Source organism: Saccostrea echinata, unplaced genomic scaffold (assembly GCF_033153115.1).
Source record: "Saccostrea echinata isolate AGI-Se365-2 ecotype Australia unplaced genomic scaffold, CSIRO_AGI_Sech_v1 ptg000033l, whole genome shotgun sequence".
NCBI lineage: Eukaryota > Metazoa > Mollusca > Bivalvia > Ostreida > Ostreidae > Saccostrea > Saccostrea echinata.
This window is the reverse complement of record NW_026889782.1, coordinates 11,143,112-11,163,312: the sequence shown is the minus strand read 5'-3', so window position 1 is coordinate 11,163,312 and position 20,201 is coordinate 11,143,112. Positions and strand designations below refer to the sequence as shown.

Genomic DNA, 20,201 nt, shown 5'->3' with positions numbered 1-20,201 from the left:
AAGACAATATTCAAATTCTAAATGGCTGTTAGAATGTATTATATTTTGCCCTTTGACAGGTAAGATGTTATCCTTTATTAAATGCCTTTAGAACTGCCAGGATTGACTGCAATTTTCGGAAATTAAAATGTTGTTTTATAATGCATCGAGACATACCCTCCTCTTTTTGTCGGGTTCATTGTTTTGTGATTGTACAGCATTGTTTATTTTGTGAATCAATCTTATTTTTCAATAACTTGTCGAATTATTATTGTCAGTAATTGCTTTAAATTTTCTTATTTTTCAAAAGACTTTTCTCTTACATTACCAAATCAGTTGGTTAACAATAATAGGTTGTTTTTGTAAAAAAAAAAAATAAAAAAAAAAAAAAAAAAAAAAAAAAAAAAAAAAAAACAGCAGTTACTGCAAACAATGTTTAACATCAAATATCTCCATATATTTTTGTGCGGTTAACAAAGTATGACTTTTAAGATACATATTTTTAATTGAATTAGTTCGTTAAGTGCATTAAAATATATGCAGTATTGACTGTTTATTTTCGAATAAATCTAGATTAAATTGCATGACGCATGACAAAAATACCATCGTAATGCTTAAGAGCATTCAGAATCCTTAAGTATCCCTTCTGTTGTTTGTAAATCTTATTGACATTTACCTGTGATTGCCGCATGTATTTTTATGTACAGTTGACAGTGTCAGTTCCTTGCAATACACAAGTTTCGAGATTATCTCACTTATTGCGCTCTTTCATTACGGAGGGAAGTTTTGTTTCCCCATAACCCGGCAGGTGGGACAGTTATTTGTAACGTTACATCATGGATATGCCAGTCTATTAAAACTTTTTTTCCGGAATGCACTCATCAAATTCGAAAATTACCTAATTTAAGTAAAGACGTCAACTTTTTTTCTACCAAAATAATCGGAACTAAGAAAATGTCAGTGGATAAGGCTCATCAGACGAAGAAGAGAGATGGATCTCTAATAAACAGCTGATAAATACACTTGAATTTGATCATTGCAGTTCGGCATTCTGAATGACACACCGAATCTTGCCATTATAATTATTTCAAAGAGTCCACTAACTTTTTAGAAAAAAAAGGTTAGTACAATCAAGGAAGCATCTATTTCACAAAGCAATCTGTTAAAAACTATGACGGTTCTTCATTTTTCAAATATCCTTATTGAAAGTAGATTTGTGAAACTTTTATAGTAATGCTCAATAAAATCATCAAAATCATCGCTGTTTGACGTTATAATCAATCTATAACATTAGATGAGTTTTCAGAGCCCTAGTCATCGTTCATTTATTTATGCACGTTTGTATACATGGACAACCTGTCCCACTTCCATGCTTATATGGATACTATTTGCGCCTCTATCATTGAAGAGCTAAATTCTCGAAACTTGCGTATAAAATTCCTACAATACGCAGTCCATCCAATGTCTATACAATCTTTTATGTAAGCGGAAAATTTATTTATATTCAGTTAAAATGCCAATTCTTCTCAATTAATTGTTTAATTATGGATTTTTTTTCATTGCCTTATATTTCTATTTCATCGCCATGAATCAAATTACTGTTTCTGTAATATCATTACATTTCACGAAACCACTTTCACTTTCCATTTTAGAAATTACACAATCACTTAGCCAGTTGCACCTACCTACCAAAGTACTGTTATCATTGATGCAAATAATTGTAATTGATTATGTAATGATTGATTGATAAAATGAAAATATGAATTTCTTAAGATTATCAATCTCATTAAAGAAGAACAAATTAAATCGTATTATCCAATGTTGCATTCATAAGGAAAAAAGAAGGTAATGTCATATGAAATGTCCAAAATTGAATTGTCTCTTCAATCACAATCAAGCTGGAAAAGGTGGAGGAACGTCTACTAAATGTGTGTGTCTGCCCAAAAAGGCAGTTGTGCAAATTGCTTTACCATGGAACAAGAAGGGTCTTCATATGGCAAATTTTCTTTGACAATTTTTTTGATTCAAAGTAAATATTTAATTCTAGACAGGTTTACACGATTTTCCTCAAACAAAACATATTTATCGTTTGCTGTTTGCTTAATGATTGCATGAAGAAATTGTTGATTATCAGTTTAAGAGAAAATACCTGTATCAGTAAAAAGTTCCTTTTTACCAAATTTAAACGTTAGGTACTCAAGAATACAATTCTTAAACAGCTATATTCTGGACCATTCAATCCATCAACATATTAAGCAATGCTTTCTGTTTTTGTATCACATTCAAAAGCTTATTTATTGATTGTTATGAAATCATATAAAGCATTTGATATGCATGATATTTGAACTTGTTTGATCTTTCCATTGAACAACTCTTGAATATCTTTCAAATGTTTTACATGAACTCTCAGACTAAATTGCCAGCATGAGTCCATATAATATTTGTTATACCAACAAATTAACCAACCACTTGAAACCGACATACGTTTATTGTGACTGGTGTTTATGAATAATTCTAAATGTTTTTATATCTGTCTTGCAAAGTTTGTACCTTTCCTACGTTCCTAAATTGATTGATTGATTTTTTATTTATTGTTTTACGTCCCATTAGAGAATTGTTCACTCATATTAACGCTTCATTAACAGGTGAAGGGCTTAATATGTAGACATATACTCGGCATTCATAGATGGAAAATAAATCAGAAAAAAAAATATTTTAATTTCATGTGAATTTTAGATAGAAAAACTAATATATAACGGGTTGACTTATCTCATAAACGGCGACGCGCAGCTGAACCATACTGTTGATCACTTTTTATACGCAAGAACTTTATTTTTGCGTAATTACGCGAGACTGCCTGCTCACGAAAATTAAATTCTCGCGCATATGTGTAGTACAGAAGATAATCTATATTATGTCTCGCTTATAAATACCTTATGTCCATCTCGCGAAATGAAGGTGTCGCGAAAATTTGTTGATCCTCAATATTTAAAATTTATCAACCCCGATATATTTCTGTAGACAGTCAGTAACAAACCATTTTTTCTCGAAAATCATAATCTGTATTATACAGACACAATTATTGATGAACAAGACATTTGAATTCAAAATATAAATCTGTTTATTGTCACAACATCTTGCTTTTTAGTCCCCTCCAATTTCACACAATCAAACCTTTCAAAATTACCGTAAAAGTAGAAATTTTAGCGAGGATTCAACATTGGCATTTTTAGCGATGGTGTTGGGATCGCGAAAATTAAATATCGCTAATAATTCATTCCCACAGAGATTACTATTATCTTTCAAGACATCACAAAATCGCTAAAATATATATCTTATCTTTTAAAAATTAATAATCGTGAAAAAGAAATCTTTAAGGCTACATTCCGTACTTATAATGTTTTTTCAATGATTAATTTCAAAATCTTTATCTCTCTCTTTCTCTCTCATCCTTTACTCTCTTTCTCTCTCTCTCTCTCTCTCTCTCCTTTGAGTACCATCGTTTCGAAGATAACACAGAGGAAATGTGAAGATGTGTCCAACAGTGATCATTCTAAAAAGTCCATTTTAAAATGCAAATTATGACAGAGCCGACAAGGACCTCCTAAATCAGAGTAGCTATCAGGTGCCATTGGGAATTAAGTATCTCATGTCGACCGGTCAAAACAGCTGTGTACTTTTCATGATCGGGTAAGCGGAAAATTTCTGTGACAATTCAGTGTGACATAATGACTTAACAATTTGTATGAAAGACTTCAGTCAGTAACCAACTTCAAAACAGATTTTATTTTCAAACAAAGTCATAATATAGACCATAAAAATTTGCAAAATTTTGACTTCAAACGAGATTCGTGATCTCCTTGTCAACTTGTGAGTTAAAAACCTACATTGGTTTAGAAACTATTCGAATGTAGAACATGCCCCTGCCCATGGTACCAACACGAATTATACTCCATATTCAGGTGATAATGGTATACTGGTACGTAAAAAGGAGAAGTTGTAGTCATTGCATTTAACATAAATTTTAGTTGTCAGTTTATTAATGTCATATCTTAAAATCACCGCTACTCTATCAATAATGAAAAATATATATATATCTCCTCGTAATGGTTTATACTTTATTGCAGGTAAAATTCAATCTTTTACAATTACAAGCATTTGATCAATACCTAATTGTATTTAATATTTTTACAAGTAATCAAGTTTTGTTAACGTTCAAGCCTGTCGAATCTTATAATTTGATTCCATTCTAGAACAGTTCTATTTAGAATGATTTGTCGACTATTTGATGTCTTTTACATGAACCCAGTATTTTGTTAAATCACGATACTTATAAAAAGTAACACGATATAATTTGTGTGTATGATTGTGTTTGAGAGAGAGAGAGAGAGAGAGAGAGAGAGAGAGAGAGAGAGAGAGAGAGAGAGGGAAGTTTTGTTTTTACAAAGAAAGAAATTATTTCAAATTTCGTAACAATGTCTATTGTCGCGTGTTTCGTAGTTTGTGTCCCTTCCGTATATCCTCCAGTAATCGATCTATAATACAATCATCCTCCATTGGCTCCTTCTTTGATGGAGTGTCTGAAGAGAAATAAAACAAGAGGCCCAGGGGCCACATCGCTCACCTGAGCACTATGGCTAGGAAAAAACAGAAATCAGTTCAGTCTTGAAAGGTTGAAAAGTTTAAATATAAAAGTGATTCGGGGGGAGGGGGAGTCATGAATTGAACAAATTTGAATCTACATTATCTGAGAATGCTTCCATATAAATATGACCAATCATGGCTTTGTTGTTCTTGAGTAGAAGATTTTTAAAGATTTAACCTATGTATTCCTATGTAAAACTTTGATCACCCATTGTGGCCCCACCCGACCCCCAGGGGTCATGTTTGAACGAACTTGAATGTACACTATCTAAGAATGCTTCCATAAAAATATGACCAATCATGGCTTTGCTGTTCTTAAGAAATAGTTTTTTTTTTAAGATTTTTACTTTGTGCTCCTACGTAAAACTTTGATAACCCATTGTGGCCCCACCCTATCCCCGGGGGTCATGATTTGAACAAATTTGAATCTACACTATCTGAGGATGCTTCCATGTAAATATGACCAATCATGGCTTAACTGTTCTTGAGAAGAAGATTTTTAAAGATTTTTCCTATATATTCCTATGTAAAACTTTGATCGCCCATTGTGGCCCCATCCGACTCCCGGGGGTCATGATTTGAACAAACTTGAATCTACACTATCTGAGGATGTTACCATACAAATACGACTAATCACGGCTTTGCTGTTCTTGAGAAGAAGATTTTTGAAGATTTTTTCCTATATATTCCTATGTAAAACTTTGATCGCCCATTGTGGCCCCACCCGCCCCCCGGGGGTCATGATTTAAACAAATTTGAATTTACACTACCTGAGGATGCTTCCATGTAAATATGACCAATTATGGCTTTGCTGTTCTTGAGAAGAAGATTTTTAAAGATTTGTCCTATATATTCCTATGTAAAACTTTGATCGCCCATTGTGGCCCCACCCTATCCCCGGGGGTCATGATTTGAACAAACTTGAATCTACACTATCTGAGGATGCTTCCATGTAAATATGACCAATCATGGCTTAACTGTTCTTGAGAAGAAGATTTTTAAAGATTTTTCCTATATATTCCTATGTAAAACTTTGATCGCCCATTGTGGCCCCATCCGACTCCCGGGGGTCATGATTTGAACAAACTTGAATCTACACTATCTGAGGATGTTACCATACAAATATGACTAATCACGGCTTTGCTGTTCTTGAGAAGAAGATTTTTGAAGATTTTTTCCTATACATTCCTATGTAAAACTTTGGTGGCCCATTGTGGCCCCACCCGCCCCCCGGGGCCATGATTTAAACAAATTTGAATCTACACTACCTGAGGATGCTTCCATGTAAATATGACCAATTATGGCTTTGCTGTTCTTGAGAAGAAGATTTTTAAAGATTTGTCCTATATATTCCTATGTAAAACTTTGATCGCCCATTGTGGCCCCACCCGACCCCCGGGGGTCATGATTTTAACAAATCTAAATCTACACTATCTGAGGATGCTTCCATATAAATATAACCAATCATGGCTTTGCAGTTCTTGAGAAGAAGATTTTTAAAGAATGTTCCTATATATTCATATGTAAAACTTTGATCGCACATTGTGGCCCCACCCGACCCCCAGGGGTCATGATTTGAACAAACTTGAATCTACACTAACTGAGGATGCTTCCACATAAGTTTCATGTTTTCAAGCACAGTGGTTCTTGAGAAGAAGATTTTTTAATGATGCCATTAATTTTTCATGAATTCTTAATCATCTCCCCTTGGAAGAAGGCGTGGCCCTTCATTTGAACAAACTTGAATTCTCTTTACCCAAGGATACTTTGTGGCAAGTTTGGTTGAAATTGACCCAGTGGTTCTTGAGAAGAAGTCAAAAATGTGAAAAGTTTACAGACGGACAGGCGGACTACAGACAAAATGTGATCAGAAAAGCTTACTTGAGCCTTCGGCTCAGGTGAGCTAAAAATTGATTCCTTATATTTTCTAACATATCTTAAGTAATATCAAAACTTCACAAAATGCCTAATGAAGATCTTATTTTAACATACGCTTAGCATGTTTCTTTGCCATCTCTTGGTCTTGTTTCTTCCGTCGTTCTGCCCTTTGTTCTTGCTGAATCCGTTGTAAATTTTCCTTTTGAAGATTATATAGAAATATATAAGTGAAATGGATTTATCTAGATAAAGGTTACATGTATCAATGAACTAGGAATGCAATAAACATTTACCTTTTGACATTCCTTTACACAGGAACAAAATGTATTCATGTCCTCTATACACTCATCAAGTTTGAAACTTTTCTCTTTTTCACAAAAGTAACAGACTAGTTGTTTTGTCAGATCTGTTATAGTCTCTAAATACTCATCCAATGAACTCATTTCCTTTTCCGCAGCCTAAAATGATCAATATTTATTTCTTTTTTTTTATTTTAAGAACATCGATTTGCCAATCTAAATGAAATAATTAAATTTACGTAATCTTAATCGTAAATAAATTATGCATGAGTTAATTTAACATGCCTGCACAAATATATCGAGTTGTTTCTTGACATCACTAGGACACTTCTTCAGATTTTTCTTGAGATTGGAAACACTGCTTTTCACCTGTCTTACTTCCGTTATCAATGCGTCCACTGTCAAACTTCAATAATTATTTTTAGTAATATCAAAAAATAAAATCATATCAAATAAAGGACTTTGATATCTACCTCAATCCAATCGAAGGTATGCTGGTAAAAACATCACCATCAAAGACATTCTGATGTCTTAATCTGAATTATAATTATAGATCTAAATGCCATGGCAAAAGTGCGTAGAAGGTATTTATAACTTTTATTGTTTTTGTAATTATTTTTTTGAAAATTTTGTTTGTTTGTATGTTGTTTTAACGTCCCTCTCGAGAATTTTTCACTCATAAGGAGACGCCGCCACTTGCCGGTGGAGAACTGCAAATTTTGTCCTATACTCGGCACTTACGGTCATTGAGCAGTGAGGGATCTTTTTCGTGCCAGCACCTACTGCGACACGGGACCTCGGTTTATAGGGTCTCATCCGAAGGACCGGTATCCACGTCCCACAGTGGGATTCGAACCCGCGACGTAAGGATCAACTCCTTACTTCGCGACTCTAGAGCAGACGCTCTAACCACTTCGCCACGCGGGCGACAATTTTTGAAAATCAATTCAATAATAAACATTCATAAATTCATACACTGGTTGTTATTAACGATACTTGAAGTTTTACTTACTTTGAGGCTATAGCCAGATATGGAGACAACTCCTCTACAAAAGTTAAAGCGTCGCCGTCCTCTTTTTCAGCTTCCTCAACAAGATAGTGCAGAAGAGTTACCCTCGGTTTGTTGGCTCTGGTGTCCATCAGTTTATTTAAAGAATTTATCCGGAAACCCACTGCATTTCCAGCATATCCACCCTATTAAAAAATGAATTGTAATCTGGATAAATTATGCTTTACTCTACCAAAAATGTTCAAAGTGTCTGTAATGAATGCAAGTTATTTTTGAATTAATTCAACCATATAATTTCTGAACAATACCAAAAAAAAAAAAAAAAAAAAAAAAAAAAAAAAAAAAATGGATTCTATAGAATGATTGTATGAAACCAAAAAGCCTTAATTAGTTAAATCATCATTTTCATTTCCTGAATGTAAAGAAATATGAAATATACATTACCGCATTCATGAAATTTCCAGTATGTAAAACATAGCGTAAGAACACTTTGAGGGACTTATTTTCCAGAAGACACTGGCATGCTTTGACCACAGCGTTGATGCTTGGTAACAGATTGTCCAGTGTTACTCGAAACTCGTCTTTGAGAACAAGACCGTCGATACGGATTTTATAGGCGGGTAGCTGGATCAATTTTAAGTAGAATTTCTCTGCATTCCCAAGCTTCTCTTTATCTCCACTAAAATCCTCAAGCATGGTGACCTGTTAGAAGAAAATGTACTGTTTCTGTACTTATTGATTCAACAGGTACCTCAACAGATACTTTATATTTGAGACTAGGACGATTATTCACAATGAAACTGAAACGTAAATATGATTAAATAAGATATCGTTTTGATAAATATCTTTATTAAACCATATTTTATTTAACTTACATTTTTTTGCACAAGCTTGGTATTTACAATATTTTATTTAACAATCTTTTATTAAGGCTTTATCTGCTTTACCTCATCCTCTTTCGGAAGTATCTTCTGTAGCCCAAGTAAGCGTTCCTTGCCTATTGTCTCCACATCGCCAGCTTCAATCATAGACAAGATCTCATTATGGCTGCACTTAAATTGTTTCAGGAAGATGTTTACGTTCATGCTCCGTTTCGAATCTAGAAGCAAAATCTGGAAGAAAATATTGTCGGGCGTATATTCTTTCCGTCTCTCGTTCATGGAAAAAAAACACTTACATTAAGTTAACAAAAAAAATAAGCAGGTCAAAAAGGACAACTGTCTGAAATAAAATACAGACTCAAAAAATGTTATTATTTCCATGGATATCTTCAAATATTAACATTTTGTCAATTCCTTTCCCTATATCACTATACTAACGAAATTGACATTAACTTGTCGATGACATGAAGTTGGGTATTTGAGCAGACTTTCTTGCATATGGAAAGCAAACTGCACGAGACATTTAGAAGGTCTACACCGTGAGGTCCCACAACGTCGTATGTATGGTATGTTGCATTTCCGTAACAAAGTCTATGCAGTGCATATATTATTTTATTGTAACACGAATGAATAAAAAGATAAGTATTAATTGATACGTATTAATGTGTACATTAGCTCGCTTCGGGCGTTATAGGATTTGATCAAGTGACCAATATCATGTCAAATACCAATTAAATTCTAAGAATTAGATCTTATTTCTTTAAGTTCAGCTATTTTTATTTTTCAAGTTAAAATAGCATTGGTGATGAGGATTATATTTTCGTCCAGTTTTGATGATGGTTTCAATTAACCTATCATCAGTCTTACCTCTGACGGAAGCTTAATTTTTTTATTTTCTTTAACCTTCTCGATTTGTTTCCGGCAAAATAGCAGCTCTAGGTCCTCATGCTTCACACGCAGTTGATCCTCCATATGCATAATTTTACTCCATACATTTCCATCCGCTTTGGATATAAATAATTTTCGTCACTTTTAATTGTCAGTTAAAATATGGAATCTTATATTTATGTTCAAGTAATGGCGTGCAGAACTTCTGATTAAGCCAACTAAATATATGTATGTGTTTCCGGTAATTTGCCAGACTTGAATAGATACGTGTTTCGGTGCATTTCTTGACTGCACTATGAGAAAACTGTGCTAGCGAACAAAAGTACGGTTCAAAATCCAGATTTGGAATTAAAAAGTAATAGGGTCAGTGGGTAAAAATTAGGGTCGACCTGGTTACCGAAAACACACTTATTTTTTAGAGCATATGTATATAATGAACAATGAATTTATATAAAAGTTCTGTAGAAAATACAAGTAAAAACAGTGTATATGTAAGAATTTTCACTCACATGATATACATCTGGAGGGAACTTTAGTCCAATTTACTGTTTTCATTTTGTGTTTTGGAGTGTGACTACACAATTTGCTACTAAATCCCTGAGAGCTTGGGGCTGAGGATGGAGGAGGTGGAGGAACAACTGCTCCACCTGGAGGAGGTGGTGGTGGAGGTGGCGGCGATAATCCAGACAGCGGAGGAGGCGGTGGTGGAGGTGGTGGCAATAAGCCAGGCGGGGGAGGTGGCGGAGGAGGCGGTGGATGTGGTTGCGAAAAACCTGACACCGGAGGAGGCGGTGGTGGAGTTGGGGGAGTTGATGTATTCCCTGTATTGTGCATTGGTGCTGGTGGTGGAGGAGGAGGAGGGGGAGGAGACATTGTATTTTTTTCTGAAGATAGTGGTGGCAGTGTTGGTGCTGGAAATGGAGCAGAAACCGAACACTGAAGTGGTAATGTATCCTTTCCACATACGGCGTATCTGTCGATATGTATACTGTCCAACAAAAACACGTTCCTAACTGAGGTTTCTATCAATTTCCAGCGGTCGTAACTAAAACAAATATCAGGATTCAGTTTACTGTAAAAAATGTTATTTAAGTGCATAAAATTCATCTACCTTATTATAATGTGATACATGATTAAAAAAAAAGAAAAAAATAAACATCAAAGTAAAGAATTTTAGAATAAAAATTAACTACTTTACAAGTTTTCTTAGTAAAAGAACACTCTTCTGATTGTTTCAACATTGTAATTAGACTATATAATAACAGTTGATAGTTCTTTTGTTGCATTAGAAATACTTTACTAGAGAAGTCATGGACGTTGGTGTGAATAATAAAGAAAAGATTCCCCGTACCTAATTTTGTTTTCTGGTTCTGTTTGTAAGAGAGTATGTAAAACACTCAGAAGGACATCAGCCAATGGCGTATTGTAAACCTGACACAAATAAGTTTTTAAATAAATATTTAAACACAATTAGTATTGAGATACCAGCGGTTTTACTCAAAATTAAAAAAAAATGCAATATATCGAACGCTTTTATAATCCAAGATATTTGAAGATCTGAGTTTTCAGCAAGATATGGTTCAATTAGTTTACATGTTTTATTTATAATGATTGAGACCTGATGGTACATGTACATGTAAATTAAAATTGTACTTTGATAATATTGAAATTTTATTATTTGTACTTTGTACATAGAAAATGATTATGCATTTTCTTTTTTTTATTATTTGATATTAAGTGTCTTAATTGATTATATTCTTGATTTAAACTTTGACGTTACACAAATATTTTTTTTTTTTGGATATATGATAAAACTTTTAAAACATCTTATCAACTAAAGTAGAAATCCACTGTAGAACTACACTTCGATTCTTTATTCATTTTTAAATACATAAAATCTTGATGCACCAAATAATTTTGAATTACTGCAAAACAATGCTTTGAACTCGCATGTGATATCTATGTACTAGTGTATGCATTGCCCGATGAATAACTCTACAAGTTGGTGATACAAGGATATCAACAGTTTCGTTAAAAGTCAACATTGTGCAGATTATATGATCGATACAATGACCTTGTCAGCAAATACAATCTACAATTATGTCTAATGAAGACTGGTATTTTCTTTACAAGTTCGGAAAATTGATTCTGATTGGCATAATTTCATTTAACCATGTTTTGAAGTTTTCAAATCATTCAAATCAATGAGGATTTGTCTTGAAATAATATTTTTGTTAATAAACTTTAAGTTTGTTCCTCCTTATTCAAATCAATATTTGTTTGTGAAACACTGAAACACTGATGTTCCCGTATGATAGCTCATGGCGAAAGTTAGTTCCTCATATACACATAAAAATCCAAGGTCAAGATAAAAAATGTTGGTACCCAACAAAGGTCTTGTCACAAAAATACACCTTTGAAATATTAAAGCCATAGCACCAATCCTTTCAAAGTTAAAGCCAATTTCAACGTTTTTCAAAAAAGGTTAAACTCAACAAGTCAAAGTAAAAGTTTGTACCCAAGTAATGGTCTTGTCACAAGGAATGCACACTTGAATTATGCAAGCCCTTACGCCAATCGTTCAAAAATTATTGCAATTTTTAATGCTTTATTAAAGTAAATCAAACTCCAAGGTCAAAGGGTCCAATATGTTAAAAACCAAGGTCATGTCACAGATAATACACATGTGAAATATAAAAACCCGAGCACAAACATCTCAAAGTTAACGTTTTTCACAAGTACATCGAACTCCAGGGATAAGGATTAAAGATCAAAACGTTTGACACCAAAGAAAAGGTCCTGTCACAAGTAATACACATGTTAAACATGAAAATCACCGCTCAATGGTACAGATATGTAAAGCCAAGGGTAAAGTTTTTCAAAAATATATAATTCAGGGTCAAACGGTCAAATATGCTGGTGTCCAAAAAAAAGATCTTGTCACAAGAAATAAGCATTTGAAATATGAAATTCCTAGCACAAAACTTTCAAAATTTAAGGCCAAGGTTAACGTTTTTCAAAAGTATGTCAAATTCCAAGGTCTAGGTAAAAAGTCAAAATTGTTGATACTCCGTGAAGGGTCTTGTCACAAAAAATACTCATATATATTATGAAAGCACCGGCTCCAACCGTTCAAAACCTATAACCTTTCTTAAAAGTGGGTAAAATTCCAAAGTCAAGGTCAAAATTAAAGGTGAAAAATAATTATACCAAAGGAAAGGTCTTGTTACAAAGTATACACATGTGAAGTATGAAAACCCTTGTAAAAACCATTCAAAAGTTATGGCCTAGGTTAATGGTCAAAATCCAAGGTCAAGAGGTAAACTTTGTTCATACCCAAATAAAAGTATTGTCACACGAAATACACAAATAAAATATGAAAAGTCCTAGCTCCAACAAATCAAATGTTATGGGCAAATCTAATTTTTTGCAGAAACACAGATAGATAAATAGACAAACGGACAGATGGACGTAGCTAAAACTATATGCACAAGAATCTTCGATTACGGGGGTAAAAAAAGAATTGATTATTCCTATAAATGAAATTTCTTGAGAAGTCAACAAAAGCTACCTGCAAAAAAAAAAAAAAAAAAAAAAAAAAAAAAAAAAAAAAAAAAATTCTCGGTAAACATTTTGAAAAGTCATATTCTATTTACCTTGTGGTAGAGAGCATTGAATACCTCCTTGACGTTGTTAATGTCAATACCGCCTGGATTCAAAGCCGCCATTGTTGCATCATCTGACGCCTTCTCATCGTCAAAAACATCGCATTGAATGATCAGCTCCTCCTCGTCTTTATTTCTCAAATCATTTAGCATATCCAAAATGTTAAGACCTAATGGGAGATAAGAAATTTTATTCCATACTTTTTTAATTCTCGAAAAATAAATTCAATGCAAATGTATTTAAAATTTGCGACATTTTATGTTCAGAGAAATAAAATTTGCTACTATTAAGGTTAACTGTGTTTTGTTGAAATGAGAAGAGGAAGGCATATGATAAAATAGATGATGTCTGTTCAGAAAAAAGAAAAAAAAAAAGAAGAAAAAAAAAACATCAGAAAACAGCATATCCAAAGCACCAATATATCCTTTCAAACAACTATGCAGAGTTTAACAAATCAAAATAAAATTCAATTTGCAAGCCTATTTTTTGAAGAAAAGATATTCTCTTTTTCAATATACGGATCAGTTGTGCATGAGAGTCACTGAAGAGACATGATTTGTAGAAATGCCCATCTCGTGCATCAAAATTCGTACGGTATCATATTAACAATATGATACCTGTGTCGAGGCCTCTGCTGGTGGACTGTTAGTCCCCGAATTTCTCCAAAGCCCAGTAGTTAAGTACTTCGGTAATATTTTGAAAATAAGGATATATATTTAATTGCTGTAAGAATTTATCTCGAAATTCAAGATTATCTCCTTCATGCATAGACCTGATCATTTGACGTATTTGACTCCAGTCTTAGGCACCCCTTTTCGCAGCTCTTCATTTCTTTTTATTTAAATATTTCGGATTTCCATTGTTTTGGCATGAGCATCACTGAAGAAACATAATTTGTCGAAATGTGCATCTCGTGCATCAAAATTGGTACCGTATCAGATTAACATTTTGACCCCTTGGTCGAGGCCTCTGCTGGTGAACTGTTAGTCCCCGAGGTTTTTTGCAACCAAGTAGTTAAGGACTTCGGTACTAGCTTGAAAATAAGGATATATATTTCATAACAGTGGTAAAACTTCGAAATTTATTTCCAAATTCAGGATTATCTCCCTCATGCATAGCTCTGATCCTTGGACGTATTTGGCTCCAGTCTTTGGCACACCTTTTTTCGGCTCTTCATTTTTTTCTATTTAAACATTTTTGATTTCCAACGTTTCGGCATGAAAATAACTGAAGAGACACAATTTGTCAAAACGTCTGGTGCATCAAAATTGGTAGCGTATCAGATATATATTGTGCATTATACAAGATAAGTTGTAAAGAACAAAAATAATCAATCCTACATTTCCACCAAAATATCTAGCTATTCTCACATTGTAAGCTCGAAAGAGAGTCAGTCTTTATTTTTATATTATTTTTTTAACTTTATGATAAAATTTCATTTCTTTAAATGATTTTCGAAATAACAGTCTAGCGATTTGTAATACTGAAAAATTCAGTTAAAACTACTTCGAAATTTTCAGAAATACATGTATTTTGTTACGCACTCAGAATATTAAACACCCTTTTCACGTGAAAAATAGTTTTGAATATTTAATTGACTTTACTGCTTGATCTACAAATCACAATTTAAAAGTTTTGTGAAGGTGGATACTAATTAATTTAAACATCATTATTTGTCGCTCTCTGATTGTTCTCTAACAGAAAACATATTGTAAGCTTTCATGTATGCATTATGCCTCCGTTTTGTTTGTTTAAATTATCTGTTTGTCCAATTTTACAAAATATATTCACGCTTAAGGTATTCAATGTATAATTAAGGAATATTGAACAATTTTGAATCATTTTAAACAAGTTAAATACACTGTATGTATTGCTAGATAATGATGAAAGTAAAATGAACGAAATTCACATGACTGATAACATATTAGAAGCCAGTCATTTTGCACCTTAAACGTTTTTCAAGAGTTATCTGCCGTTGATGAAAAGGAGAAAATTTTAATTTTGTCAAAATACATGTTGTAGAGGATTCATTTTATTCCATATCTTTATATAGAGAGAGTTTATGCATATTTTCGCCAAAAGATTTGTATTCTGTTCAAATTACTTTGTACAATATATTATTAAAACATGCCCTGTCCATAGACTTCAATGTAAAAATTCAAAGTGCAATTAAATAATCAGAATTTTGGAAATTTCTTCGGTGGGGTACTTTATTTTGATAACACCTTCAAAATGCGACCATGATTAAAAATATCAGAACATTCATTTATTACGTACAAAATATGGTCGTTATACATTAGATACCTTAAGTGGACTTCATTTGTTCATTCGATAACATTCTCTACATGTTGGCATTATTTTTTTTTTTATTTTGGCTTGAGAATTTAAACACTATCATTGATTCATGTACAATTGACTGTACATATAAAAATCTTCATGTAAAAACTAAACGACACTTTCCCCGAAGTACCATTTAGAGGCAAATTCCTTTGCAAGTTCCCAAGTATAGCTAAGAATAGATATGAATCCCTCTTATTTTCACAATTTCGGAAATTCCCTTTCATAGCCGATAATCATCTAATAATAGTATTTCAAACCTTAAGTACATTACTCAAAAGCACTTCAATATGTTCACTACATATGTATATATCTCACATATGAATGAACATGAAGAACTTACCGACAAACTCATTGCGAATTCTCACTCTTTCCTGCAGTTCTTTATTAGCCACAATAATACAGTTGACAAATGCCATCAATGTGGTTTTGTAAGGAATCAAGTCCGCCTTTCTTAGTTCATTTACAACCACACTGAAGCGGTATCTTTGTTTCTTCATTATCTGAAAAGATACACACTAGAACTTTACTTAAGTTATCAAATATTTGGAATGTTATGAATTCTTACCTTTTTTTGTTAAGCAATACATTATTGCAAAAAATATTGCTTTGAAATATTACAGAAACTATCTGTAGCTTATTTCATTAATATTAAAGATTGTTTCAATGCACTCTTTTGAAATATGTTATTGCATCAGTTATATTTACCCACCTTCTCTATGACTTTCTCTGGAAAATATAGATTATATGTGAAAATTATTTTTTTAGAACATGGACATTTTAACTTTTACAGAAATGAGATAGACTAATTCAACCACCTAGAAAAATATCTTAAGGTTTGACCGTATAAATACTATTTTCCAAAATAAAAACTACTCAATAATACCTCCATGAGATGTATGAAATATATGGAGATAACGAACAGTATTCAAGCTCAAAGTCCATTAAACAATACAAATTTTAGAGCAGAGAAAACACGAACTTCTAAAACATTAGAGGTGTGATCAGGTACCATGGAGGAGTGAGCATTCCCTATTCACTGGTCACACCCGCCGTGTGCTCCTTGTCATGTTTAGGAAATGACGGAAAGCTCCGTCGACAATTCATTGTGTAAATAATGGCCTAACAATTAGTATGAAAAACGTCAGTCAGAATTTGACTGAATGATGTATGTCGCTCCATAAAGTGAAGATTGTTTTCGGCATTTGTGTTTAATGCTTTTATCCCTATCCTTTTAATTGAATACTGGTAATAGCGTTAATCCTAGAAAGAGACATATGCAAGGCTATTAAGTGAGATTGATTAAAACTATTATAACCATCAGTTATTTATCTTGTCCCCCGCCAAGTAGATAGGATACTAAAACTTGTTTTCATTACAAATGGTAAAAGTCCGAAAATGGTTGATTTATATACCTTGTAGCTGTCTAGAGCATCCACTGTTAGACTGTATCCATCCTTTGAGTACACACACAGAGCTGCAAAAAGCTCAAAAACTTGCTTCTTTACCATTGCATGGTTGGTATCTAAAGCTTAAAAATATACAATACAAATCACATTAATGAAAAAAAAATTACATCGTATGTGAAAACAAGTTTTACGTTTAATGTTATTTCTTAACAGTTTTCCTTTTACAAATATGCATTAGGCTATCAAATTATTTCATGGAAGATTGAGAGGTTTTTATAATGAATAGGTAGCGATATGATTGAACAAGGGACAAAACAAATAGGTAGCCATATCATTGAATAAGGCACATTGTATTTATTTCTTCATTCCAAAATGATTAGAAAAAGGTGCTATAACCTCAAAAGTGATTTGACACCATACGTTATTCTAGGAGGGCAAGAACATTGATGTCTCAGAAACAGTCGAACAGACAAGATAAAGTTGAGCTCTTATATTACCTTTGACAAGTTTTTTCGTGTAGCTTCCATTCTGAATCAGAAAGGATAATCCCTGCTTTGAATTTACCAATTTGGTGATACAAACGACACACTCCGAAAGTTTTAAGGCTTCAAAGAATTTTTTAACTCTCCGGTTTCCCATAATATCAATAATGTCCAGCAAAGCATCAAGTCCACCGGAACTTAAAAATTCTCGAGTCCAATTTGTATCCATTTCATTTATTTTCCTTTTGAGGGCAGACAAACCATTGAGGGTAGGATCTCTTAACAAGTCTACAGACTTCTCGGGATCAAATGAATCAGAACGTATCTGTAGAATGACTTTTCTCACCAGTTTTCGAAATTTTCCTGCTGAGTGTTTAAGTTGTATATTATCCTCGTCTGATGAAAGAGATGATGGAGTCGATGTGTTCTTCAATGCCGTATCCTTTAATGAGTTTTCCGTAACATCCATTTCGTCTTTCGTCTAGAAACAAATTGCGTGTATCTTGTCGCAATTAAATTCTTAATACTAAATAACAAAAAAAAACTTCCTAGACAGAATCCAAAATGTCACTACTTACATTTTGCTCCTTATTGATTTTCTAAAACTGCTTATAGTCTCTTTTTGCTTACGTAGTTAATTTCAGCCAAGCTTAAGGGTAATCATCCTCGCAGTCTGTTCCATGCTAGAAGATTCGAAGATCTGGTTTTGTTATGTTTCCTTGGTCTTTTTCATACTTCAACGAAGAAAATAAATTCCTTGCCAGAATTTATTTTTTTAGCACAGTGAATTTTGTCAAACTGTCCATTTATTAAATACACTGTATGTTTTACTTTCTTGCACATGAAATGGTTTCCTTATTATAAGTTAAAGTTTTGCTGTTGACATTTATTGTATAGACGATTTTCTGAAACTTCTTGTAATTCATATCTGTGTCGTAAAGTCCTGTTTACAATATAAACGTACTATAAATCCGCTTATAAAGTCCGCCTAGCTACAAGTTATATTAAATTACTGAATTCATTTGTATCAAACGACGTATAAGGAAATGATTAAATAATGGGCCTTAGCATATAAATGGGATAGGGTAATTCCTAAACTGAGAATAAAAATAATACTGAATTTCTAAAATCTGTTGGGTACTTGTTACATAAGATCTATTTATTCTTTAGGATTATTTTTAAATTGCATAAGGAAATTTGATACAATAGATCATTTATGTTTCCGGATGATTTATTGGCAAGAGATTCTGATAATCTAAGTTTTTACTAATAAAGAGTACATAAGAAATGAGGGGAAATTTTCACGATAGAGAAGGAAGAGAAATATTAACGCCTTTAAATTTGAAAACAAAAGAAGAGGGAAGCATTAGTTTTACACTGTTTACATTTAATCTAAAGATTTGGAGAAATATAACAGTAGAGATCAACAGCCAAGGATTGAGGAACTGGATGAATATATACACACACACGTATAATTTATCAACACAAACATGAATACATGTTCATTCTTAATTTTGATACTTGGAGGGAGAGTGTAATTACATTCACATATACACCTTTTAACATCGCATTTATTTGTAACTATTAAAAATAAAAACAAATCATACACAGAGGGAGAACGGAAACTAGTACTTACATTTAAGTGATCACAATGCCATTGTAAGAGAGTATATATAAGCAGAGATTGCGTCACTTAAATGTTAAACAGTGATTCTTCAGGATGCATAATTAAATACTTGTAATATGATCGATGAGCTATTTCTCAATTTACACCGTAGTAAAAAAATTCACAAAAAATTAATTTGCTCGCATATCTTGATAAACATAATCATTTGTCTATTCTGAACAAATATCACAACATTTTTTGCTTGGTTTGTCTCCACTACAGTTAAATGCCCGACGGTATATAGACGCCATTATAATTCTTTATAATTTGATTGCGTAAAGGAATGTCTCCTTCTAAAGGTCACTTGAATGAAATTGGTTATCTAAGAATTGGAGGTATTTGTGATGAGATCCGACCAAAAAGCACTTGAAAACATCCTACAAAAAGATGCTTAAATTTATCTTTTTACCTCAAAGTTACACTACACTGACTGATCTAAACTAGCGACATCAAGGAATGCTTGATTAAGCACTCATATCCTTTTTTGAATACAAACAACGCTTTCAGAAAAAAAAATAACAAAATTAAGACGCACAGAAAAAAGTCAGAGTTACAGTAGAGCAGTTCTGATTGTTTAACCTAGAAATGAACTGGTTTTGACAAATATTGGCAAATGTATTTTAAAATGCAATTAGACAATCTATGTAATTGTATTGAAATATAAATTAATATATGCACCATTGCATTCTTTCCTCAGCAGATTATCAATTATAACATAAATATGAAATCTATTTTCAATGGAAATATTATAGATATGTTATGTTTTGTTCAAAAAGTGGTCATGATAAACAGAGAAGCATCTGAGTTTTATCCTGTGAATGCAGCCTTCACCATTTATGATAGCCAATGGGAGGCTAAAACTCTACTCTATTTACATACAATTGCCTTCTTGAAGTATCAGTACAAAAAAGAGTTAGGTACAGATTGTGGACAAACGTATTCAAGTATTTGCATGATCGTGATATTTAAACGAGCTTAAAGCAAATTGTCCAATTCATGTTGCCTCTCTTTCCATTGCAAGGATTCAACCCATCACAAAGATATATTTAGAAAATCTAAGTCA

General features: G+C 32.8%; 1 protein-coding gene across 1 annotated transcript; it reads right to left on the bottom strand.

Annotated features, from left to right (window-relative positions):
• Positions 1-4,403: 4,403 nt before the first annotated feature.
• On the bottom strand, positions 4,404-17,941 carry LOC133198115 (inverted formin-2-like). Its single transcript, XM_061334260.1, has 14 exons — positions 17,488-17,941; positions 16,997-17,112; positions 15,925-16,084; positions 13,235-13,413; positions 10,930-11,009; positions 10,088-10,623; positions 9,558-9,694; positions 8,757-8,921; positions 8,254-8,511; positions 7,813-7,994; positions 7,086-7,206; positions 6,795-6,959; positions 6,616-6,700; positions 4,404-4,559 (listed from the first exon to the last, which is right to left on the bottom strand). Exons 1-14 carry the CDS (start codon positions 17,939-17,941, stop codon positions 4,459-4,461), a joined length of 2,739 nt encoding a protein of 912 aa, XP_061190244.1. The 3' UTR covers positions 4,404-4,458.
• Between the last annotated feature and the right edge of the window lie 2,260 nt (positions 17,942-20,201).